This window comes from Uranotaenia lowii, chromosome 1, assembly GCF_029784155.1.
Source record: "Uranotaenia lowii strain MFRU-FL chromosome 1, ASM2978415v1, whole genome shotgun sequence".
NCBI classification, from domain to species: Eukaryota; Metazoa; Arthropoda; class Insecta; order Diptera; family Culicidae; genus Uranotaenia; species Uranotaenia lowii.
In genome coordinates, this window is record NC_073691.1 from 209890437 (window position 1) to 209916074 (window position 25638).

Below are 25638 nucleotides of genomic sequence, written 5' to 3' on the forward strand. Positions count from 1 at the left end.
TAAAATGACAAAAATGACAAAAATGACAAAAATGACAAAAATGACAAAAATGACAAAAATGACAAAAATGACAAAAATGACAGAAAATGACAAAAATGACAAAAATGACAAAAATGACAAAAATGACAAAAATGACAAAAATGACAAAAATGACAAAAATGACAAAAATGACAAAAATGACAAAAATGACAAAAATGACAAAAATGACAAAAATGACAAAAATGACAAAAATGACAAAAATGACAAAAAATGACAAAAATGACAAAAATGACAAAATGACAAAAATGACAAAAATGACAAAATGACAAAAATGACAAAATGACAAAAATGACAAAAATGACAAAAATGACAAAAATGACAAAAATGACAAAAATGACAAAAATGACAAAAATGACAAAAATGACAAAAATGACAAAATGACAAAAATGACAAAAATGACAAAAATGACAAAAATGACAAAAATGACAAAAATGACAAAAATGACAAAAATGACAAAAATGACAAAAATGACAAAAATGACAAAAATGACAAAAATGACAAAAATGACAAAAAATGACAAAAATGACAAAAATGACAAAAATGACAAAAATGACAAAAAATGACAAAAATGACAAAAATGACAAAAATGACAAAAATGACAAAAATGACAAAAATGACAAAAATGACAAAAATGACAAAAATGACAAAAATGACAAAAATGACAAAAATGACAAAAATGACAAAATGACAAAAATGACAAAAATGACAAAAATGACAAAAATGACAAAAATGACAAAAATGACAAAAATGACAAAAATGACAAAAATGACAAAAATGACAAAAATGACAAAAATGACAAAAATGACAAAAATGACAAAAATGACAAAATGACAAAAATGAGAAAAATGACAAAAATGACAAAAATGACAAAAATGACAAAAATGACAAAAATGACAAAAATGACAAAAATGACAAAAATGACAAAAATGACAAAAATGACAAAAATGACAAAAATGACAAAAATGACAAAAATGACAAAAATGACAAAAATGACAAAAATGACAAAAATGACAAAAATGACAAAATGGCAAAAATGACAAAAATGACAAAAATGACAAAAATGACAAAAATGACAAAAATGACAAAAATGACAAAAATGACAAAAATGACAAAAATGACAAAAATGACAAAAATGACAAAAATGACAAAAATGACAAAAATGACAAAAATGACAAAAATGACAAAAATGACAAAAATGACAAAAATGACAAAAATGACAAAAATGACAAAAATGACAAAAATGACAAAAATGACAAAAATGACAAAAATGACAAAAATGACAAAAATGACAAAATGACAAAAATGACAAAAATGACAAAAATGACAAAAATGACAAAAATGACAAAAATGACAAAAATGACAAAATGACAAAAATGACAAAAATGACAAAAATGACAAAAATGACAAAAATGACAAAAATGACAAAAATGACAAAAATGACAAAAATGACAAAAATGACAAAAATGACAAAAATGACAAAAATGACAAAAATGACAAAAATGACAAAAATGACAAAAATGACAAAAATGACAAAAATGACAAAAATAACAAAAATGACAAAAATGACAAAAATGACAAAAATGACAAAAATGACAAAATGACAAAAATGACAAAAATGACAAAAATGACAAAATGACAAAAATGACAAAAATGACAAAAATGACAAAAATGACAAAAATGACAAAAATGACAAAAATGACAAAAATGACAAAATGACAAAATTGACAAAAATGACAAAAATGACAAAAATGACAAAAATGACAAAAATGACAAAAATGACAAAAATGACAAAAATGACAAAAATGACAAAAATGACAAAAATGACAAAAATGACAAAAATGACAAAAATGACAAAAATGACAAAAATGACAAAAATGACAAAAATGACAAAAATGACAAAAATGACAAAAATGACAAAAATGACAAAAATGACAAAAATGACAAAAATGACAAAAATGACAAAAATGACAAAAATGACAAAAATGACAAAAATGACAAAAATGACAAAAATGACAAAAATGACAAAAATGACAAAAATGACAAAAATGACAAAAATGACAAAAATGACAAAAATGACAAAAATGACAAAAATGACAAAAATGACAAAAATGACAAAAATGACAAAAATGACAAAAATGACAAAAATGACAAAAATGACAAAAATGACAAAAATGACAAAAATGACAAAAATGACAAAAATGACCAAAATGAAAAAAATGACAAAAATGACAAAAATGACAAAAATTTGATTGACGAAATTTACAAAATTGACAAAATGGATATTTTTTCACTTATCACTTCCAAAAACTTCAGGAAAAAAATATTATCATTAACGTAATTTTGAATCAATTTTGACTATTTTGAGTCAAATTTTCTCATGTTTTAAATGCTTATAGCATTTTTCAGTATTGGATTTGGATCCAATCCAGCATTGACCAGTGTACTGCATATTGTTTGCCCAGATGGACAGCTGACCTTTCTTCAATGATGAGAAAAATAAACTCTCTCTCTCGAGACCACCATTGATTGTTTTTCACACATTTCCTCAAACAAGCTTCCCATCTTAACCGGGTGTTCAGAAATGAAGCTCACTCGGCGAACGAGAGAAATCAAAACAAAAACACAAAGAAAGTGAGCGTTTCTTCTGGTTCGGTTGACTTTGACTCACCCGTATCAGACGGTAAACAGATCGGCCGGATAAAGTCGGTTATCGGGACCCGATCGTTGAGCCGCAGCAGCGCGATGTCGTTGTCGAAGTTGAGGAAGCTGAACTTTTGGGCGATCGCTCGCAGCACGAATCGCGTCTCGGGCCGAACGGCATCATCACATCGATTGTGCTCCCCGAAGGTCACCTTCACCATGAACCACATGAAGCTGGAAATTTTTTAAAGATAAAAATGAAAGGAAATAGGTTATTAAGAAGAATTTTTAAAACGATATCGATGTTAAACAATCGTGGACTTAACACTCACCCCTTGACGCAATGGGCAGCTGTGAGCACGTAGCGATCGTTGATGAGCACTCCACCGCAATAGAACCGATTGAAGTAGCTCAACCGGGCCATCCAGGGAAACTCGTTTACTCCCGTCGGTTGCCCTCCGACAATCCGAACGGCGTCGTTCCTTTCTCCGCAACCTGTCGCGAGAAATGAAGAAAAACAAAAAAAAGCAATCGATACCATAAACTTGAAGGAAGTGGCTGAACGTTGATGGGCGATATCTTTGGGTGTTATCAATTCGGTCAGATCAGAAGCGAAATATAGTTTGTAGCACAGAAAGAGAGAAAAAGAAAAAAAAAATCCGGGAAAGTCAGTAAGGAAATCAACAAGTGCCAATCAAATATTGGCAGCAGCTGCCACACCCCGAGACGGGTCAGGAACGTGTAAGTGATTGAGTTCTTGAGATTGTTGTTTCTGCTGCTTTCTTTTTGAGGTGGGAAAAGTGTGCCCTCCGGCCCAAGGAACGCTGAAAGCGGAACGGGCAATTGATTGGTTTGCTACCTACTCTCATCATACACGAACTAAGCATCCAATTTACCGGTGTATCATCCGCTAGTGAAAATGGATGCCTTGTTCGTTCGCGTATAAGAGGTAGCAAACCAATCAATTATCTTGATTATAGGGAAAGGTGAAAAGGGCGGTAGTGTTATCGTAATTTTCCTTGGGGCTTACTGGCAAGATGATTCTGGTCAGAAGGTCTCATCTCTTGAAGTCACTTTAAGCGAAGTTGAAACATAAAAACAAATGTGTCGCTATGTTTGGATGAGATTTGGCAAACTAGGCTAACCTAATGTGGTAAATAAAATATGATAAAAATTATGTAGCACTAAGAACAAATGTTTCATGAATTAGCTGATAGCATAAATTTCGGTTTATCCTAAAATTTCCCAAGTTCTGATCGTTTCTATTTATTTTATTTTATTTGATGTCTTTGACTGTGTTGTCATACAGTCCATGAGTATTAACTTTATCTTAATTTAGGTTTTAAAATTGGCTTAAATTAGGTTACATCCCGAATCAAACATTTAAATTTCGCTTTGGATACATTGAAGTTGAACAAATAAGAAACATCAATCAACACATGGCAGCATCGTTGTAGTAGATGATTTTGACCGAATACTGTTCTGCTTCTTGGTAGCCAGAAAAAAGTCTGGTGATGTAGTTGTCGAGCTGGAGCGTGTAGGTTGCGGACAATCGATAGCATTCGTAATTTTATCATAGAACATTCGTTGTAGATAAGTCCTTTGGCTCAGCGACGTCAATGATAATAGACCGCATCTATCGGAGTACGGTGGCAATCGAACGGGATCTCGCCAAGGCGGTTGGCGCAACGCGAAACGCAGAAATCTTTTTTGAACCCTCTCAATTCTTTCAATGTGAACGGAATAATAAGGTATCCAAACTGGTGCGGCGTATTCCAAGACACTGCGTACGAGCGAGCAGAAATAATATTTAGAGCATAAGGGTCTTTAAAACTCGAAGTATTTTGGCGAAGGAATCCGAACAAAGCGAAAGCCTTTACTGTTGTTGTTGCCATATGCTGAGCGAAAGAGAGCTTTTGATCGAACGTTCTTTCTAGTGTAGTGTCGCGGAACGAGTAGTCGAAGGCAACTGAAGCTCTGGTTCTGAAAAAGCTTATACATTTACACTTTTCGGCATTCACTATCATTCCATTTGTTTCACACCAGAGCAATAACCTTTCTATATCCAACAGAAGCTTTGATGACTTATGACGGGTTGCCAAGTCATTTACAAAAAGCACAAAGATTAGCGGGCCTAAATGATTTCCTTGTGGGACTCCAGACGGCATATGGAACACCGACGAATGTGTTCTACGGATGTTTATGAAGCCTCGACGATTCATCAGGTACGAGTGCAGCCATCTGGTTGCCCATGTAGGGAAACCATGGCGCTCTAGTTTCATCACCGCAATGCTGTGGGGTACTGTGTCGAAGGCTTTGGCGAAGTCGATGTATGCTGAATCCACTTGCAGTTTTTCATCAGTTGCGGTGTGTAAACATAGCACATCAGGTTTGTCACAGTCGATCTTTTCTTAACGAAACCGTGCTGGAATTCGGTAATTATAATTATAATTATTATAATTATCAAAGCAGCTGCAGAATAGAACCTTTCATATATCAAAACTTCAAGAACATTGAAAAAAAAAACAGCAGAGAATTGATATTGGTCTGTAGTTCTCAACTCGGTGAGCGTTTCCAGACTTATGAATTGGAGATATTGCAGCCATTTTCCAAAGGCTTGGAAAAACACATTCAGAAATCGATCGGTTGAATATTATACTAAGTGGTGTGGCAAGAGAAGCAGCGAGTTTTGTTGCCAACGATGATGGAATTCCATCCAGACTGGGCCTTTTCAACGGGTCTAGGTTACTTAAAACATTCAAAATTTCTTGGGCAGTTAAATGAGGCTATGACATTTTAATGTCATAGTTTGGTAGAGTATCAAAGTAGATATCAGCACAGTTTGGAGATTGAAAACTATACACGCAGCTAAGAAATCTCGGCATATAAATCTGCGGACTCTTTGGCGGTTTCCGACGTGCGATCTCGAAACGATACAGTCGACGGTACAGTGTTGGTTAGAAGGCGACTTTTGACATATTTCCAGAATCTAGAGCGATCTTGTTTCACGTTGCGCTCAATTTTTAAGATGTATAGTTCAAAAGCGATATTACGAAGAGCTTCATAGTCGGCTTCTAGTCTCGACAAGTAGGCTTTGGTTTGATCCGTCTTATCTTGAAAGTACACAGCAAAAATTATTTTCTGTAAAATTACAGTAAATATCCTGTAACAAAAAGGAGCAGGACTTTTACAGTAATTTTACAGGCCGGAAAAAAATTACACGACCTTTATTTTTCAGTGATTTGAAAATTACAGGCCGTTTGAAAATTACAGGACTGTAAAATTTCAATTCACTGATTTGTTCAGGCTCGATTTTTCTTCTTTAAAAATATGAAATTTGAATTTTTTCGATAAAAATAAATAACAGAATATTTTTATTATAACTTTTTTAATCAACATACAACTTTGATACTAGAATTAAATTGAACCCAAATCAGTTTGTTGCTGTTGCAGCACATCTTCAACCAAACGTGTAAAAATTTGGATGCATAGGTATCATCGAGTAAATCCCACGACATATTCTGCGATACCGTTTAACGAAATTTCCTCTCGCGTTCCTCGAAAATCCAGGAAACTATTGCAACGAACATGATGTGGCTCAAAATGGGGGGTCATCCCAATGACTACAAGAATATGCTTGGCCGGCAACGGGATATCGGTGTTCAACGATCAACGAGGAGCATTGCTCATTGTATATCATCGATACGGAATCCAGATGACTGAAGTACGGAATGTCCGTTCCGCACTCGATGAGTATTTTGGTTCACCGCGTTTACCCCTCAGCTACAGCACCAATCGAAGCACACCGTGAGCAGCTGGATGCTGCGGTCCAAAGTTCAGTTTTTGATTTCGAACGGTCTGGTTGACAGGGGTAACCTTGCTGTTCCACGAAGAGATTTACACATGGATGATACCTAACAAAAAAAACAAAAGTTCAAATTTCAGTTTTTCAAAATTATTCGAGAGATCACTATTTCAGCGGTCGATCATTATTTGATAGCAGATATCAAAAATATAAGGTGCCGAAATTTATTTTTAATTGAAATGTTGATCTTTATACTCAACTAACGAAACGAAAAATGAAATATGAGTAAGGAAAAATACAATAAAAGGAACGTACATTAGACTGAGTCGGGGTCATTTTTGAATTTGTCAAACCCTGGGATCTATAAATGCTTCGTGTTGGCTCAAAACTAATCCATGATTTTTTGCAGAATTAAAAATTGAATTTGTCGTTTATCAATGCCAAAGGTCATACCCCTGTTAAACAGCTAATAACTATTTTGGCTAATAAGATACGAAGCTATGGTCTTCGGCAAAGTTGTTCAGCGAAAAATTTCCTTTAGAAAATTATTAAATTCTCACAAAAGCCATCAGCAGGCTAAGTTCCATAGAAGAAATAAAAAAAAATGATGATTTTTCAGTACAAATTATTAAATTTTCCCATACCAACTATAAAATTCAAATTTACTCATATAAACGTTAGATACATGAAAATTCTGCAAAAAATCATGGAATAGTTTTGAGCCAAAAAGAAGCTTTCTAGACCCCCGGGTTTGAGAAATTCAAAAATGAGCCCAAATCGACTCAGTCTAATATAGATGCTAACCGTTTTTGAAATAAATTTTTAATATTAGAGTATTTGCGTTTTAATTGTATCTGAAGATTAGATAAAAAAAAACATAAATATACAATTCAATAGAAACGAAAAAGAATTCACTCAAGTTCAACAGATAATGAGAATGATTACATACCTTCAAAAGTCGTATTTCTCAACGTTAAAATGATGGACGGGAGTAGATGTGGAAACAATGAAGGCGACACCTTTTCGAAGTTTAGTTGCCACTTGCAACTAAACTTCGGACAACTTGGTGTCCTCGTCCTGTGTTCCAATGACGCCAGCACCTATACCACAGCCGCTGAAATTGGCCCCTTTGCTGTCTTCTCAGCAGCGGCAGCACCTGTACCCCTGAGAGCATATTTTTGTTGGTTGTCGTAGTTGCGAATGATATGGTCATCACTCTCGGAACTGCTCGTTTTCTTTTTTGGCTTGCTGGGAGTGACGATCCTAAGGTTAACAATGAAGTAAAGGAAGACTATTTTAACTAAAAAATAATATAAATAAATCAAACCTGTAGTTTAGCCACCGTGTGAATGTTGTTGGTGCCGCTGCTGCTGTGGACAAATGTAGGATTCAACCTGGATCTGCTCATCGGGTTGCAGCGAATCCGGATGCTGGATGGGGAACTTACCACCAATTTGGGCAAATATTTCTTTTCTTTGTTCCCATATACTTTCCTACAATTCCTACGCCAACGTCGTGGATGCCGCGGTTGGCTTCCGCTGGAGATGAACGATATTGCACACCCGATACACTTTCGAACAGCAAGTATAAACAAAAACAAAAAGAGCCTGCGCGTTTTCGTTTTCAAATGACGTTTTCTTTTGGTACGTAACCGGGGTGCCATGCAGGCTCGAATTTTCAAATGTGCAATTGAAAATTATTGGATATCTGATAATTCAAAGACACGTATTTTTTTCGACTTGTAGAATTACGGTAAATGTCATGCTCCTTTTTGTTACAGGACATTTGCTGTAATTTTAAATGAGTTTTTATTTATTTTTAAGGGAATCAATTTAAAATTAATTGTTTTTCAAATTACAGGTTGTATTATTTTAAAGGCAATCATTTTCAATTACACGTAATAGTCAAAAATTTTTTCTGTGTAACGTTTTCGAGCTTTAAGAACTAAATTGCGGCTTCTTCTTAGTTCGGAGTTTCACCAAGGGAGCTTATAAGGCTGATGACTTTCGTAGAGTCGTTCGTAGAATGCCCATACTGCCTCATCGACAGTCGAGTTTTTGAAAGTTGATTGCCAGTCAATCTCTCCTATTGCTTCTTCAACACGCTAGATTACACAATTCCCAAAGTTCAAATTATGTACGAGGGCGCTGCTGGTGTCCATACGCTCGTCGCAAGTATATTCGAGAAGTAAAACAGAAGGATGGTGATGTCGGCCAGTTTTTAAAATTGGATGCGGCGGATGTACAATTTCAGCATTTTCAGGTCTGTTCACAAAGATTAGATCCAGCATGTAGAGTATAGGATGTGGAATAGAATAAACGGAATGATTGTCCTCTTCTGTTAACGCTTCTTTCGTGGTTGCGACGTTTTCAGCACGGTAGCTGAAAATTAGTTGAAGAAATGTTGCTTCCTGTAAAGTGATTGAGCTGCCGCAAAAGAAGCGTTACCAGAAGAGGACAATCATTCCGTTTATTCTATTCCACATCCTATATCTACTCTACATGGATTCGCGTCCATATCGTGTCGTATTATCTGGCCCACGTTTCATTTTCACAATAATATTTCGAAGCTTTCACATGAACGCGTCTATATCGTCCAAAATTACTCCATAAACTTACATGCAGCGTTGCCACATTTTAATCTGTATTTTCGAGCCAAAAAATCTTTTTAATCTGTATAAAATCTCAAAATCTGTAGGGGAGAATGAGGATACTTGATCCCTGGGGATACTTGATTCCTTAGCTGTATCTCGACACTGGAATGTCTTACAAAGATCAAATGTTCTAGAAAAATGTGCCAAAATGAGCAAAATAACAATGCTTATAGTTTAAAAAATTTTCACAAAATAATTGTTTGAGTAATTGAACTTTGTTTGAAAAATTTCACAAAATGTAACTTGAAGATCTTTTTTCATCACTTTAAAATGTTCCTTACATGGGAAAATTATGAAAAAAATATTTGTTCCAATGTTTCAATCGTTCGAGCGTAAAGTGAACTTCATAATGCCATATTTTCAAAGCAATGGAAAACTCTCAACTTTTTTCAGAAAAAGTTTTCTAAAATGTTGATTATGGGTACAATTGATCCCCCTTCCAAACGGCATATTCTTCTTCTGAATTGATCGTTATGATTGCTGATTACGAAATTATTAATATTTATACAAAAACTAATATTTATCAAACAATTGTCTGAAGAAAAGAGCAAAAATAATTAATTTTCTCTTAATTATAAAAAATAGCGCCTTTAAGTATGCAATGTTATTAGCGTTGAGACCAAGTTATAGAATTTTCTTCGTATGTCTGCTATAAACTGTGAAATGAGAAAAAACATGACCAAAATAGTCAAAAAACATTCTATCTTGGGGTTTTGTTTGATTTTTATACAAGGATTTGGGCTTCCTGAATAAAAGATCAAGTCTCCTTCAATAGGGGATCAAGTCTCCCCTAACTTCAGAAAAATCGTATTTTTTTTACTCCCACGAAAATGCTTCTAGTTCATCAACGGGCTCAAGTATCGTTCTAATTTTTGGAGCATAGAAACATGAAGTTACAAGCTGTCAGAAAACGTCAAAGACAGCGAGTTGCTAAATTTTTGCAAAAAGATATAATGAAAATAAGAAAAGGGGATCAAGTATCCCCACTCTCCCCTATTGAAATCTGTATCAAAAATTTTCATTCCGTTTACTTACGCTGAACTACGGTGACTTTTTTATAATGCGTAGCGCACTCATTTGGACTAGGCTGCTCATTACTGTGGGCTACTGTTTGTGCCACATGTCAAACCAGTGTTAAACCTGACATTTTGTATACGCGAACCGTTTTTGTTAAAACTTAAAAAGTTAAAACTTTGTCCGAATAATTGTAACGGACAAAATACATGTCCACAACGTGTGAAAAATAAGGTTACGCAAAGTTTTAGGTCGATATATTCCGTTAAATATATCGACCCGTGTTCTTCTGGGGTTTAACAATCAGTTGAAATTTGAACATTGTGTGGATAGTCTTAATCATTTAAAAGTTACATTTCCTATAATGCAATGACCAATTTTGGTATATAATTCTTAAACACAGGTTTTAAAACTTTCTTCAACCCTTAGCTTGTTGTATTGCATTGTAACGGTTCCAAACTCTAATCTGAAAGTTTTCCCTTATTTGCAAGCGTGATAATTGATGGATGATCGAATCATCAAAGTAGATGATTATTGATTGACTCGAAGTATATTCAAAATATCTTGGAAAAACTCAGAGTAATTTCAGTTACTCATTTGGATTCCACAACAATCTCCTAGACTAGACCACGCACTTAACTAAGAAGTAACTAAAATTCTAATTCGCTCAACTTCATTCATTGCCTCATTTCATTCTTTGCCTCTTAATTAAGATTCTAAACTTTGTAATTTTAAACTTTATTCTGTGGAATCAGGTTTTGCATCTAAATCTTCCGTAAAAATATTTGGGTTCAGATCTCAGATTTAGGATTCCAATCTAAATCGGAGGTTTCAAACTTAGAATTCTAGTTTATATTTCCAATCAACTTTCTTGAATTAGTTTGATATTCTGACTTTAAGTTGTAATCTTGAAAACCAGACTCAGGTTTTACTATCAGTTAGATTTCAACCTAAACTTCCGATTAAGAACTCTTATTTAAATCTTTAGGTTCAAATACAGCCTATAATTTGTTCACATTTCAGGGTCACATTTCTCCCATTAGAGTAAAAGAGCCTCACAGAGCTATACATTTCCTCACATGGAATCATATCCCCTCATACCCCCTCTCAGGGGGTTTGCACTTTCCTCAAATACTGCCCCTCACGGGGGGTTTGTACTTCTATTCGAGTACTGCCCCTCACAGGGGGTTTGTACTTCCTTTCGAGTACTGCCCCTCACAGGGGGTTTGTACTTCTATTCGAGTACTGCCCCTCACAGGAGGTTTTTACTTCCTTCCAAGTACTGCCCCTCACAGGGGGTTTGTACTTCTAATCGAGTACTGCCCCTCACAAGGGGTTTGTACTTTAATTCAAAAATAGCCTCACAGAGCTATACATTTTCTTCACAGGGAATAACATCAACCACACAGAAATGGAATCCCTCCTTGGGGAACAATATGGCCTCTCAGAATTCATTTTCTAAGTAACTATTACATTCTTGCATGAGGGAGCACAATGTTTCTTCAAAAAAAACTTTTGGGCCTGACAGCAGCTGTAGCCACGAACAAAAAAACCACCACTGAGCATCGAATTACAATTCCGGGAGCGTTAATACTGCGCCATTGTCGTATTCTCTGGCCCACGTTTCATTTTCACAATAATATTTCGAAGCTTTCATATGAACGCGTCCATATCGTCCAAAATTACTCCATAAACTGACATGCAGCGTTGCCACATTTAAATCTGTATTTTCGAGCCAAAAAATCTTTTTAATCTGTATAAAATCTCAAAAATCTGTATTGAAATCTGTATCAAAAATTTTCATTCCGTTTATTCTATTCCACATCCTATACTCTACACACATTCACATACACATTCACATACACATATACACATACACATACACATTCTACTACTCGTATTGACGAGTGAGTAAATCTGCGACAGCTCAGAGCTTATGGTCGATTCGATGTCACCGTTTAAAAAAAGTTTTTTTTTGGATTTTGAAAATTGGTGGGGAATTGTCGGCTACCAAATCCAAATTGACCAAATGACATGCAAAGTTTATGAGTTGGCCCAAAACTGTTATTTCATAATTCATTTAGTTATTCTAAAGCAATTTCAGGTGAGAATATAAAAAAGAGTTGTATATGATCGAATAGTTCCAAAAACCTGGTTCGCAAACGTTTTGGCAAAATTCCTTACTTAGGATTTTTGCTTTTCTCTATCGCATTCAATAAAGTCGATAGAATATTTTTCATAACTCTTCATTTTTGAATATTTGTATAAAAAAAACTAAGACAGATCAACATGTTCTCTAAATTTACTATGGAAGGTAATAATATAAGCATACTAGCAAAATAAAATTGCGAATTTCGCAGTCACTCGCGGTCACTTGCAGTTAACCGGAACATTCAAAATGGTTGTCAAATAATTCGTGTAAAATGCACAATGAGTTTGACATGCCTATTTTTTAACATTACAAACTTTTATGTCATAACACGTATCATTATGTCCAAATTTAAAAAAAAAAACAAATTTGTAGAGCAATCGATGCATGTGCATAAAAATATTGGCCAAAGAAGTAGATTTTGTAGTAAATACAAATCATCGAAGGTCGTTGAGCCACGTACATCGACCCCTTAAGGTTAACCAAAATGAGCTGAAATTTGGCATGAGGTCTTCTGATAGGCTAAGGAGCAATTTCAGCTCCAAGGTTTTGATTCTAGGACGTTTCCCCGTTTGTTGGGTCACCCTAGAGAACATACAGTTGGTAATGTAAATATTTTCGGTGAATTGCAACATGTTGTTGGTAATGGGCTATTCTATCCCACCCATAAAACACGTGCTCTTGAAGTAAAGTTTACTTTTCCCCAAATTCTCCTAGAGTGTCCTGCTGGAGACGGCGATCAGCAAGAAAGGAATGTCAAAACACTCTTCTTTCGCTCTCTACTGGTCATGAACGAGGAAAGTTATAGCATGAAGTGTTTACCAGAAGTTGTGTAATTCATCAAGAAATACCGTAATGCCGAAAACACTGTGTTTTTGTCGAATCTGGCATCGGCCTGCTCCACGAAGCGATCGTAGTAGGCTGCATATAGAAGTGATACCTTAGTTGATAAGCGCACCTAAAAGCCCCTGTTATATTTCTTCGAGAATTTCTTGGCAAACCAGCAGAGTTGGATCTATTCAAATCATTTTATGGCGAAAGCTGGAAGAAATTGATAAATAAGCCGAAGATAGAGCTCAAAAAACAAGCCAACAAGCATGATTTTGACCGCCATTTTGAATGGTCACTCGCAGGGTAGCAGATTTTTTTTTTCAAGTAAGCTTATATTTCTATTTCTCCCATGGTAAATTTACAGAACCAAATTGTCTGTTTTAGTTTTTTTTTATATCATCAATCGAAAAAGGTTCATATTTTTTTATGCATACGTTAGAAAAAATGTATTTTAAGCCATTTATGTGTATAAGAACACAAGAAGAATTTGATATTTGTTCCGGCCTTAACGAATAATGTCAAAACAGATTACTCAGTACAAAGCTTGACCTGCTAAATTATTTGATTTTTTTTTTGCGTAAAGCTTTATCATCATAACCTGCAACCACTCGTACAATACCATCAATCTTTTCAACAGGTCGCACTTGCTCATGTAGCAAAGTTCATGAAATTCCCTTGCTAAGTGTTTGAATTCAGTCTTACTTTGGTTTTCAATAAAGCCCTTTTATCATTTTATTGTTTCAAAGTTACAGTGGGAGAAGTTTTTGATGTAAACAAGTTTTTATTATGTACTCATAAAAATAATTTTAAACAATTTATCATTGAAGCAAGTCCAAACTTAATAGTGTACCAAATTTGATGTAAAGCTGTTGAAAATTGTTCAAGTTTTTGAGTTATAAATTTACTTTACATAGGAGCTACCCAATTGAAAAGTATTATTCATTTTAAAATAAAGGTTGTCCACGATGAAATTGCCAAACTAAAAAAATGCTCTAACTTTTTAACCGTTGCGTTGGGTAGAATTTAATGAAAATTTGGGTGGTTTTAGTTCATAGTGCATTGTTTACACCCTGCAAGTCCTGTGATCAAAACTCGCGGAAATGGAGTCGACAGCTCGTGCGTGATATAATCTTACGCATTCATCACGAGAACATGGATCTCTCACATCGTTCCATCGCTAAAACGTTGGGAATCGCGAATTCTACGGTTTCGCGAGTGATTTTGCGGTTCGAGGAACGATTGACCACCGATCGGAACCCCAGAAGTGAAGGAAAAAGTATTCCGTACAACACCAAAAATCACAGCCGCGTAGTTGGGGCTTTCAACCGAAACCCGAACGCCTCCGTTCGGGATGTGGCTAAGAAGCTGCACCTAAGCCGAAGTTTTGTTCAGAAGTTCTAAACTAAGGCTGGGCTTCGAACGTTCAAGGTACAAAAGGCCCTAATGGCGGCGAGAAGCAGAACAAGTCCGCCAAAACCCATGCCAGGAAGCTGTACCTCGACATGAAGCCAAGGATAAGTTCCGGAGCATGTCCGCACTCAGAAGATGTCCGAATTTGCGGATAAATTCCTGGTTTGGCAAGCCATCTGCACGTGCGGGAAGCGGAGTGCACCTTTCGTGATCCAGGACACGATGAACGGACAGGTGTACATTAGACTGCCCCAAATTTGTATGGGAAATTCAAAACCTGTGAAATGTCATACGCTGCAGGCTAAAATTGATTCTTATCCTAGAACAAGATCTTATGCCAAATTTGGGCCAGATCGGATCACGGGAAGGGGTCGCTCAACGAGCTTGAAGTTTGTATGGGGTTTCGAGACATTTTGCTTGGAAGAAACAAACCTGTTTTTCATCAATAACTTTGGTTCTCGTTGGCCGATTTCTTTTAAAAACGGTTTTTCTTAAAGGATGGTATTAATCACTGTCAATGAGTCGGGGCGGTCGAACATATTGACGCCTCATTAACAGAAATGAATACCACCGTAAAAAAGTTAGCCCATTTTTGAAGCCTAACAACTTGAAATGATTAAATATTGATCATAATTTAGGCTTTTAGAAAAATTGATTTTGAAAGAAATCAGCCTACGGGAACCAAAGTTATTGATGAAAAACTGTTTTTTTTATTGGCATCACAAATCGTCCAGTCATGCTCTTAAGCCCCTGGGGTTATGCAATTTTTCTTTTAAATTGTCAAGCATTTTTCCGCCCTTGCTTCTTTGAACTATCAAGTGAATATCATCCAAACTCAAATATTAGAAAAACATCAAAAATTGCAATCGAGCGCAATAACAATGGTTAAAATCGGTTATTATTTGACAAAACAGCATGTATTTCACATTAAGTGTTCTGGTCGGACATTTAGTCGCCTCAACAAAACAGTGATGAATATCACCCTTAAAAAAGTTTGCCAATTTTTGAAGCTTAATAACTATTCTATCTTAACTTTATTTAAAATGAAACCTTCGGATGAAATATTTGTCATAGTTTAGGCTTTAAGAAAACCCGTTTTTGAAAGAAATCGGTCGAAGGAGACAAAAGTTATTCACGAAAAACTGGTTTTTCATGTTCCTCTCGAACAAAATGTCTCAAAATCCTATATAAACTTCAGGCTCGTTGAGCGACCCCTTCCCGTGGTCCGACCTGGCCCAAATTTGGCATGAGATCTTGTACTAGACCCAGGATCAATTTTAGCCTGCAGCGTATAACTTTTTCAAAAGTCGGGTCATTTGGGGCAGTCTAGTGTACATGAAAAAGTGCCTCCAGAAGCGGCTGCTTCCTCTCCTGAAGGCCCACAACTTCCCTACAATCTTCTGGCCGGATTTGGCCTCATGCCACCACTCCAAGGACGTGCTGAAGTGTTATGTGGACAATAAGGTCAGGTTCGTGCCGAAAATGTTCAGCCCTTCTTCCAACACTCCGGTGCTCAGAAAACTCGAAGTTTGCAAATCAATTTTGTGTGTGGCAATTTCATCGGGGACACCCTTTAAGGTTGCTAGAATTTTTTCAGCAGGGGCATTCAGGGCATTTGATTTCAAAATTGTCGTCCATATATCCTGACAATATCCAGGCAAATTTTTAATGGTGTTTTCGGTTTTCGAAAAACCTTTCATGATTATTTTTTTAAAACTTCAAAAAAAATTAGTTTTGAACGCATAAATAAAACATTTTGACAACACAATTGTTTTTTTTTCTGTTTGATCTGGCAAATAACGCGAATTAATCCTGAAAAATGCGAGTTTTTTTCAATTTAATCCGGGCAACCAGGCCGGACCGGTCTTTTCCGAAATTTTGTATCAAATATCCGGGCAATCTCGGATAAATCCGGGCAATCTGGGAAGCTTACTCTATAATGAAAGAAGTGCTAATAGTGCGTAAAATTCAACTAATGTTACGCTGGAGTGTTCGAATATTAAAGAAAATATTTGAAAATTTATCCAAGATACAAACAAAAACAATTGATTAAAAAATGAGCAGTAAATTTTCAACCTGCCATTTGGTGAAAGCAAAAAAAAACAATAATTTTCGCTTCCAAATTATCGGCTCGTTCGATTCGTCGAATCTGGCTCCCGATAAGCGATCCAATGCGGTTTTAATTAGTTCGTATTCGGCTTAGGCCCTCCCATCAATGAATAAGAAATGTATTTTTGAATTGAAAACGAAAGGGAGTTTTGAAAGTGAAAATCGAAAAGAAAAAAAATTCGATTCCGTAAGCCGTAGGCATCCAATTTGTAAGCTTCGAAAAGAAATGAAATCAATATGGATGGGCCGAAAAAAAACTCACGCTTCCCCAATTGTTTGGTTCATTTTTGATTGGCTCGCTTCATATCCCAAATTGGGAAAACAAAATCTACCGTCTGGCAAGGGATACTTTCGGGAGCATTTTGTGATCTTTAAATAGCATAAGGTTAAAGAAGAACAGGTTCGGGTATTCGCGCCAGAAGCTTAAAATAAGAAAACGAGAAGAAAAAAGTTAAGTCAACGAACCTGGTCCAGTCCAGCCTTCTCCTAGGGTCAGCTACCGTTTGTTGGACAATGTATTTTGAAAATTATTAACCAACGGTGGTTGAAATATGAGTCCCAAATCACACGGGAGTTAACTCACCCCGTTTTACCTGAATCGTACGAAGGAAGATCGAGAGAAACTTCTTTCGCGAATAATGACATTTAACTTTAAAGATCAGGTTATTTTTGGGGCTCGCTTATGGATGTTCGGCAACTGATTAAGTTAATAGCCATATTATTATCGCAAAGAATTGTCCCGATAGCAAACCAGTTCGGTTGAACCTGTTAGCACTTTTGCGTTCAACTGGTATTTTACAGCGAGAAAGGGGAAATGTCATCTGATACAAGCATTTCTCAAATCAGGAGAAACTTATGAAAAGGGGTTATTTACTATTTCTAAATGTTAATTTCTTATTTTTAATCGAGTTGTATACAAATTTATCGAATAATGTTTTCTAGTATTAATTTTGACTAATTAAAAAATTGTACACTCATTATTTAGGAAACTTATTGTTCAATTATCCATATCGAACCTACACTTTTAGTCAATTCAACGAATTGTGGTATTAAGTTAATTATTTTTGTCTGAGAGTCAACTGGAAGTCCAGAAAAGAGTAATCGCTGAAATCAAAATATTTATCGACCGCCTGATCGGCGGCAAATTCTTTCCCCTGATTCGATGAGAAAGAAAGGAAAAAAGGGGTCCGGGAAAAACGGAGCATCGCCCGGTGGTGGTTTGATATTTGGCTTTCGGCCCCACTCACTCATGCCAAAAGAGCACCATTTTCGGGCAGGGGGCATCATCATATGTGTAAGGTAATCTTTTATCTTGTGTTCGTTTCTGTTCCCATCCCGTTTGTTGGTGGCATTTCCAAAGTGTGGTTTTAAAATATGAGCTTAATGCTGACTGGATCCGTGAGCTGCGGTTGATTTAAAATAAAAAAGGAATAACCTTTAGTAGCTGGATGGGACCGCGAGGCTAATGCGCTCAAGGTCAATTGGAAGTTGGGAGGATTTGGATTTGAAATAAATTGATTGGAACTCGTAGCAAGATAAGCATTTGAGCAACGTTAATTCTAATACTGCATGAATTATGAAAGGAGCGAATTTTTTTTTCGGTGGAAATAACTTTAGCTTTTGACAACTGCTTGTCAAATATGTAGTTACCATTTGTATAGAATGTTAAATTAACATAATTTGAAACATTGTGCAACTACAAGAACGGTGTATAACACGCAGTTTTTTGTCGAAATTTGTATGTATGTATGTATGTATGTATGTATGAGAACCCACCAGTGGCTGATAGGTCTTTCGACCCGAGTCGGTACGGGAAGGCTCAATCGCACAGTCAAATATTGTCTATGCTTAACACATCAACAATACTTGCAACACAACCAAGGGGTCCGTTACCACTGGTTTGGGATAGGTTTGACTCATCTCACTCCCTTCCAACTGTTCGAAACAAATAAACAATCCTGAAAAGGTACCGAAGTAACCTTCTCATGATTCTAAATTTGCCGAGATACTCCGGCTGGCTTGAACCCACAATCCATTGTATATCAGTCCTTTGATCGTTTGATGACCTATCCAACCCCCCGACAATTCCCCTTTAATAGAGTTAAGCTATTTCGTATTTGTAATCAATTAAAAAGAACGATTATAAATACAACAAAAGAAAAAATAATGGAACGAACTCACCAATCTGAAGATATTTAGCTGAATTCACGATGGACATCGTGCTATGAATGCTGTGCATATTTAGTGATTCAGCGGTCCTGCATCATCCGGCTTCTTTGCAATGTAGATTGATGGCACTTTGAAACGCGATGGAATCATAAAAAATGATTCCTGATTTCAAGCCTGGTAGGATAAAAAAAATTCTTCGCTTTCTTGTAAATTACACATCCATTAATTTTTCTGACTTCTCCAGAAAAACCGAAAAACTACGCGAACAACAAAATGACAGAAAAACGCGTCCGCACTCGACCAAGGCCTACTCAGAACTCCGCAGTTTTTTGTCGAAATTTGTGTGCCATAAATAAGTGTGCATGCTATACAACGGACATTAATTTAACGTACATTTCATAATTTTAAATAAAATTATGCTCCAAATGCAGGTGCGTGCTACCTCTAAATACGGTAAATTGAAATAATTATTGGCTTTGATTGTATGCTGATTTCAGTAAATCCCGTATAAAAGAAGGATTGGTTTTTAGGGAGTTAATAAAATTCATTTTTGGGATTTTTATTTCAAAGAGTAACAAATAAAAAAAAAAGAACATAGAACCTAGAAGGATAAAATCATTTTTTTAATTATTTTTTCGTCAGAACATGTTATTGCCTGTTAAACATGATTCAAATAGAAAAATTAATAACTTTGAAATAAAGAGACTCAATTTTTTGTGAGAAAAGTTCATGAATGCAATAGCAAGTCCTGACGTTTACAGTAAGCTTCTCAAAACTTCATTTCTTAATAAAAAACTTTAAAATTTACTACACAATTTAAATCATGATGATTCCTTTCAATTTTAGAACCACACAAGTAGCAAAAATGACGACAACACAGAAGCCCTAGTTTAAATTTTTCACAAACTCCTATTCGATTTCTTTTACCGAAAGTTTTTTATTTTTGGATTATAGTCGTTTTAACATCTTTGTGGCATTCGCGACTTTATATCAACGCTGCAGTTGGCGAACAGTTATGGAAAAACTTATCCGATACGTGTTCGATGTTTACTCTTGGGCTCGAACTCACGGACATCGGTTCAGGAAGCAAATGACTTGCCAACTGAGCTAAATCACAAGGCCTGTGTTATTAATTGATGAAATTTAGTCTTAAAAACCAACTCACTTGACTTACTCCTGAATTATATTTGGACAATCATTACCTGTATTGCCGTTTCAAATAAAGAATTTACAAAAAAAATCATTACCTGAAAAAGGACGATTTTTTTTTGTAATATTTTCAATTAATTTTCTAACTTGTTATGCAATTTTCTCAATTGGCATATTCGTACACTCTGGGGAAGAATTTTGCCAAATTCTAAATCGTTGGTATCATTTTTTATGATGATTTCAAAACAAGTCTTATCCAAAACAAAGATCTCGGAATGGAAACTTTACTCCAACATCAAAACAATATTATTTTGCATAAAATACCAAGTTTTTGAAATGGTGGAGGCTCCGATATAGAAAGAAAATTCTGGACGATGAGCTTGGAGCAATTAACAAAGGCTTCTAGAAACTTGACAAAAAGAGTTGAATGGCGAATCTTTTGTGGTTAGATACACAGTTCCTATGAAAAGAATACAAAAAGTAAAAACAAAAATATAGACAATTTCGAATAAGAATCTAGACCCCTCATAATTATTTGAGACCCCTTGGCATAACTTGAGCCTTCATCAAAAGAAAGGAATCAAATTCGGCATGGGAAGATATTTGGGTACTAGATATCTTTCTAAGATTGTTATAAACCCTTCCGCCTTATAAGGCGGAGAGGGGACGGAAGAAGCGGGTTCCATATAATTTTGTTGTATCGCTTAAGAACTCTTTAACCAATGCATTGCAATGGAACCAAATTTGATATGAAAGAGTTTTGGCTACGAAAAAATGGATATTATTTTGAGAAACGCCAACCTCCTTCAAGCAGTGATGGATGGAAAAGGGAAAGAAGGGGTCTCCCATATGTACAGCTTTTTTGGAATAAATCAAGCACTTACCAATCAAAAGGGACCATCTTTTTTTTCAGTGCGGAGTAGAAAAGTAGACTAGTTTTTTCATATTTTGTTCTAACAATGTTTTTATGGAAGTTCGTAAAACATACATATCGACATAATTAAAGTACCAATGAAACTTACAAAAACACATTAAAAATTTCAGATCTCAAAAAACAAATTTAAAGATCAAGTTTTACTAAATAAGATTAAATCATCTTTGATTTAAAATTGCACCTACAATAAACAATTAAATGATTTTTATAGATTTCGTTTGTTTAAGAAGGTGTTGCAAAGCACCCGGATCAGCTAGTTCATGATAAAAGACTCAAAAAAGTGCAGTTATCGGGAAACTAAAAATTACGCCTTAGAGTATGCCAAGAATATAGAGTAGTAGACAAACTTCCAGAATTCTTTTTATCTGACACTTATAAACTTTGAAATAAAAACTAACTTGGCCAAAAAAGTTAATGGAATTTTTATCTTTAGATTTTGCATGCTTTTTGCCGAAGCTTACGGCACACAGTGGTTCAAAATAAATAAAAGTTGGAAAAAATTATTGAAAAGCTTTTTTGTTAAAGATTATGGGCGGAAAGTTGAAAAAAAAATGAAATCGATTTTTTTTTTCAAAGTTTGCAATTTTTCTATAATTACCAAAACGGGGTAAGAGCTTTATTTTAGAAAATTGAGTATTTTTCAAGTATTCATGAATATTTTTGTTAAAATTTAGTATGTCCTCCGAATTTCCTCTAGGTTAGTTGTATTAATACTTAAACTGATGTTTTATGGTGAAGTTGCATAAATATCGAAGCAAACAATGCTTGGTTTACTCTGTATAAATCCTTCAAAATTTTAATTTTTGAACCAAACAGCGTTGCACTAAAAGACATCGTATTCAAAATATAGCAAAAACTAGCAGCTGATTTGAGGATATATTTTTGATGAGGCTTTCACCTATCCAACGGTATATAATTTACCACGACGATCGGCAGCGCAAGTTGTATTTTTGCTTCCGAAAAATAAATAGAGTATATCGAAAAAAATTTATCCTTAAATTTTGGGTTCTCAATCAAGCGAAACTTTATTAGTTCATAATATTGAGGATGTTTTTAATCTTAAAACTGTAAAATATATTATAATATATCACTTCGGTATAGACATTTATGAGTTTATAAAAATATAGATGCCTTTTTTAATAGTTTGGAGTAAACAATAAAAAATCCTATTTTTTATTTTTGTGTTTCAGTTGTCGTTCTTGTTTGTTTCATGGAAGGTGTATAAAAAGTCCTAAAAAATATCCAATTACATCATAACGTTCCCTGAATATTGGAGATTCGATTCCAACATAAAAAATTGGTTGTCGCCGACATGAAAAATTGACTTTTTTCCAGCTTTTTGGGAATTTGAACCACTGTGCGGCACCCTGATTAAAGCATCAAGTCTTCTTTAACTTTTAAAATATCACATTTTTTTAGTCCCAAGAAATGCTTCTAGTTCATCTACGGGTTCATGTATCGATCTAACTTTTGCAGCACATAAACTTGAAATTACACGTTATCTGCCATATCTACGAAATTATCCGAAAATGCAAGCGACGGCGATCAGCAAAATTTTTCAAAAAAAATATGATGAAAATTAGAAAAAAGCATCAAGTATCCCCATTGTTTCCTACTGACATTACTTTGCACGAAAATAGATTTATTTGATTTTTAGCTACGAATTTCGCCATCCAGCGCCATCCAAACGTTATTTTGAATAAAGAAAATGCTTTTGAAACTGATTCACTCATTTCTACCAGGTTTGAAAATAGGAAATCGATAAACCGTCAACTGGAGCATCATGCAACACTTTTCATCTTCAAGCATTTTAATGCTTTAAAATGAAAATCCGGGATTCACCTTTTAAATCACGATTCCATTTGCTGGAATATGATTTTTGCATCACGCGTTTGTTAATTTCAAAATTTCATCCGTCCAAACATAAATTTGTATGATTTCAGCTAGTAGAATTTTTTGTAGTATTTTTACCCCTAAATGTATGCAGCACCCTCATGCTTTTTCTTTAAAAACATTTTTGACAGAAAAATGTAAAATTTTATTCGATCAAAACCAAAAACTACAATTGAAATTAGTGCTTTATGCGTTATGAAATCACAATTATATCAAAAACTTTAAATTATCAAAAATTTTTATCTGATTTTTCATTGAAAACAAAGTTTGTTGCACTTTACCCCTTTTTCTAAGTAGAGTAAAAATCACATGTTTTTTTAAGTTCAAAAATAACTGGCTAAAGCCCAGACTGGTAACTGAATTATAAAAATATTTATTTAAAATATTTAATGATTGTCCAACAAATATTTTTACACTATCAGTTTTTGTACTTTTCAAGACAGTTCTCCGCTTGTTCAGGTGTGCCCCAGGGAACACTTGGGACCGATAATTTTTGTCATCTATTTTAACGATGTGCTCACTCTCTTGGACGGCCCAAACTTTTCCACATCATCTTGCAAAGGCAGTTCATCACCTTCGCTCTCTGGTGTGACACCAACTGCTTGCCTATGAACCACAGCAAATGTGCGGTCATTTCATTATCTCGCAAGCGGAACCCTCTTCACGCAGAGTACACTTTCGGGAACGAAACCATCGCCCGGATGGACCACATCAACGATTTGGGCGTTATCCCTGTATTGCAGCATAGTTCGCTCAACTCTTGAATATGCATATGCAGTTTGGTGCCCATTGGTGATTAAGGAACCAAAATCTGCAGCTCTATGTTCCCATCCGGCTGAATAACTACGGAGCCAACAGCTCTCTTATTGGAATTTTGAGAACTTTCACCGCTGCGCCGAGTACTTCGACTTCGACGTTTCAAGGGCTACTTTCCGAAGAAAAATTTTTAATGGTTTCGAGAACTTTGTATATTTAAGTAGTTTTTTAATTCATTATTATATTAAGTTATCATTAGGATCAACATGTGATCCGTTGATGTTATTACAAATAAATAAACAAATGAATTAAGGACAACAAACGCAATATAAAGTATGTAGGTGATATCATTGAGTCAATCCGTCATACTGGGTAAAGTTTTTTACGGCATTGAAAAATGCAAAAAATTGTCAAATCAAAAATTCCTCGTACTGTTATCATAAAATGATACTTTCATTACATTATACTGAATCGCTCAAATGTTTTGAAAACATGTAGAATGTATTTAATTTAGTATATTTATTTTTTGTCCCTTTCCTCTTTTTGAAGCAAATTTTAGTAGACACTTCAGACAGAGACTGCATGTGGTGTAGCAAAGAAAAAAATGTTCCATCTTGATGCGATCTTTGGAAGAATATTTTATTAAAGATTTTTTTTATTTTTAGGATCGAATTTAAGCCTAAAAAAAGGCGATTAGGTTGATTCCTTTTTGAGTCAATGCTTTGATGCAAGATTAGCACATCTTTCAAGTTTCTTTTTTATGCAACTTTTTAAAAACAAGTTGCGCTACTTTTTTAAAATGGAAATGGTTCCGATCATCAAGTTCCAATTTTGCAGGTCGATCCTACGTTGTTTATCTGAATCGATCTTTGAGATCGATCTTTGTCTGATGATAGGAAGAATACTCAATTTTTGTTTAGTCTGCGAGTTCCAGCCCGAGAGTAAACATCAAACACAGTTGTACCGGATAAGTTTTTCAATAACTGTCCGCAAACTGCAACGTTGATATAAAGTCGCGAATGCCATAAATATGGTAAAACGACTATAATCGAAACAAAAAAAATTGTTTAGAAATTTATATTAATACACAAAACCCGAATTAAAAATGAGAGCATCAGAATTCAAAATCCTCAATACGATTCAACCTTCAGAAACTTTATTCAAAATTAATATTCAGAATCAGAAGATAGTGTAATCATTAGTTTACAAAACACCTACAAAAATAGCATAGAAAAATCGATAGTGATCCGAACAAAATTGAACATTTTTATTATCCAACTGCAAATAGGTACTATTGACCTATATTTCCTGTGTTGATGAAAATTTCTTCAATCTTCCTAATCTAAACATTACTTACGACAACTGCAGGTACTGGAGGGCGTATCGTGTGCTGGTGCTCGTCCACTAACAGCTCCACCAAAGGCCGCCTTCACGTTATCCAGAATACTTCGCTCGTCCACATTTTTGTTCTGCGTTGCCATCATCTCATATTTTCCCCGAGCCATAAGCTTTCCCTCCGCGACTGCCAAAAACACTCCCAGCATCAACGCCCGAACCCACCAACATCGCCGCAACCCATCTTCACCGCTTTTGGTTTTGCTAATGGAAAACCTCATTTTCGAAACAGCACCACTTTTTTTCTACCACTCAAATGCTGTTTTTTTTCGTTGGCACCGAAGCAGGAAAACGCTTTTTTTCGGAGGCAGATAACAGTTTTTCTTACGGGTGAAAATTGGACTCAGAAATGCAACAAAGTTAAACTCGTCGTTAAGCTACTGGAGCTAGACATTTTTCACCAAAAACAAATTATCGTTTGAACTTTTTTTAAAATTTTTCTTTTATTGATATCACTTGTTTTTTTTTCTATTGACACCCGAATGACTTCACAAAACCAAAAATATCCCCCGACTATTTCATAAGCGCTTTCTCGACCCACAATTCGGAAACGGGGAAACTTCACACGACCTTCAACACATCACTGAGTCAAAAAGAAAACAACATTAACACAAAATTTCATTCACAGCTCCCGGAAGCTCAAGAAAACACGTCTTAACCGGCCGAAGATCTTGAATCGAACTGTTCAGCAA

General features: G+C 35.2%; 1 protein-coding gene and 1 long non-coding RNA gene across 2 annotated transcripts; both read right to left on the reverse strand.

The window, feature by feature from the left end:
* Window positions 1-2402: 2402 nt before the first annotated feature.
* LOC129746646 (putative serine protease 46) lies at window positions 2403-25638 on the reverse strand. The gene is made up of 3 exons (XM_055740439.1): window positions 24909-25638; window positions 3012-3174; window positions 2403-2913 (listed from the first exon to the last, which is right to left on the reverse strand). The coding sequence occupies exons 1-3, from the start codon at window positions 25165-25167 to the stop codon at window positions 2649-2651; spliced, it is 687 nt and encodes a 228-aa protein (XP_055596414.1). The 5' UTR covers window positions 25168-25638; the 3' UTR covers window positions 2403-2648.
* On the reverse strand, window positions 5876-7900 carry LOC129746654 (uncharacterized). The gene is made up of 3 exons (XR_008737342.1): window positions 7812-7900; window positions 7434-7732; window positions 5876-6593 (listed from the first exon to the last, which is right to left on the reverse strand). It is a non-coding gene; the product is annotated as an uncharacterized LOC129746654 (long non-coding RNA).

Bases quoted from the DNA above. Each gene is read 5' to 3' on its own strand.
- LOC129746646 (XM_055740439.1), bottom strand. From the start codon at position 25,167: ATGAGGTTTTCCATTAGCAAAACCAAAAGCGGTGAAGATGGGTTGCGG. The intron at 3,175-24,908 runs GTAAGTAATGTT...TTCTCGCGACAG, and splicing joins CTCCAGTACCTGCAGTTGTC to GTTGCGGAGAAAGGAACGAC. The intron at 2,914-3,011 runs GTGAGTGTTAAG...AAAAATTTCCAG, and splicing joins GCTGCCCATTGCGTCAAGGG to CTTCATGTGGTTCATGGTGA.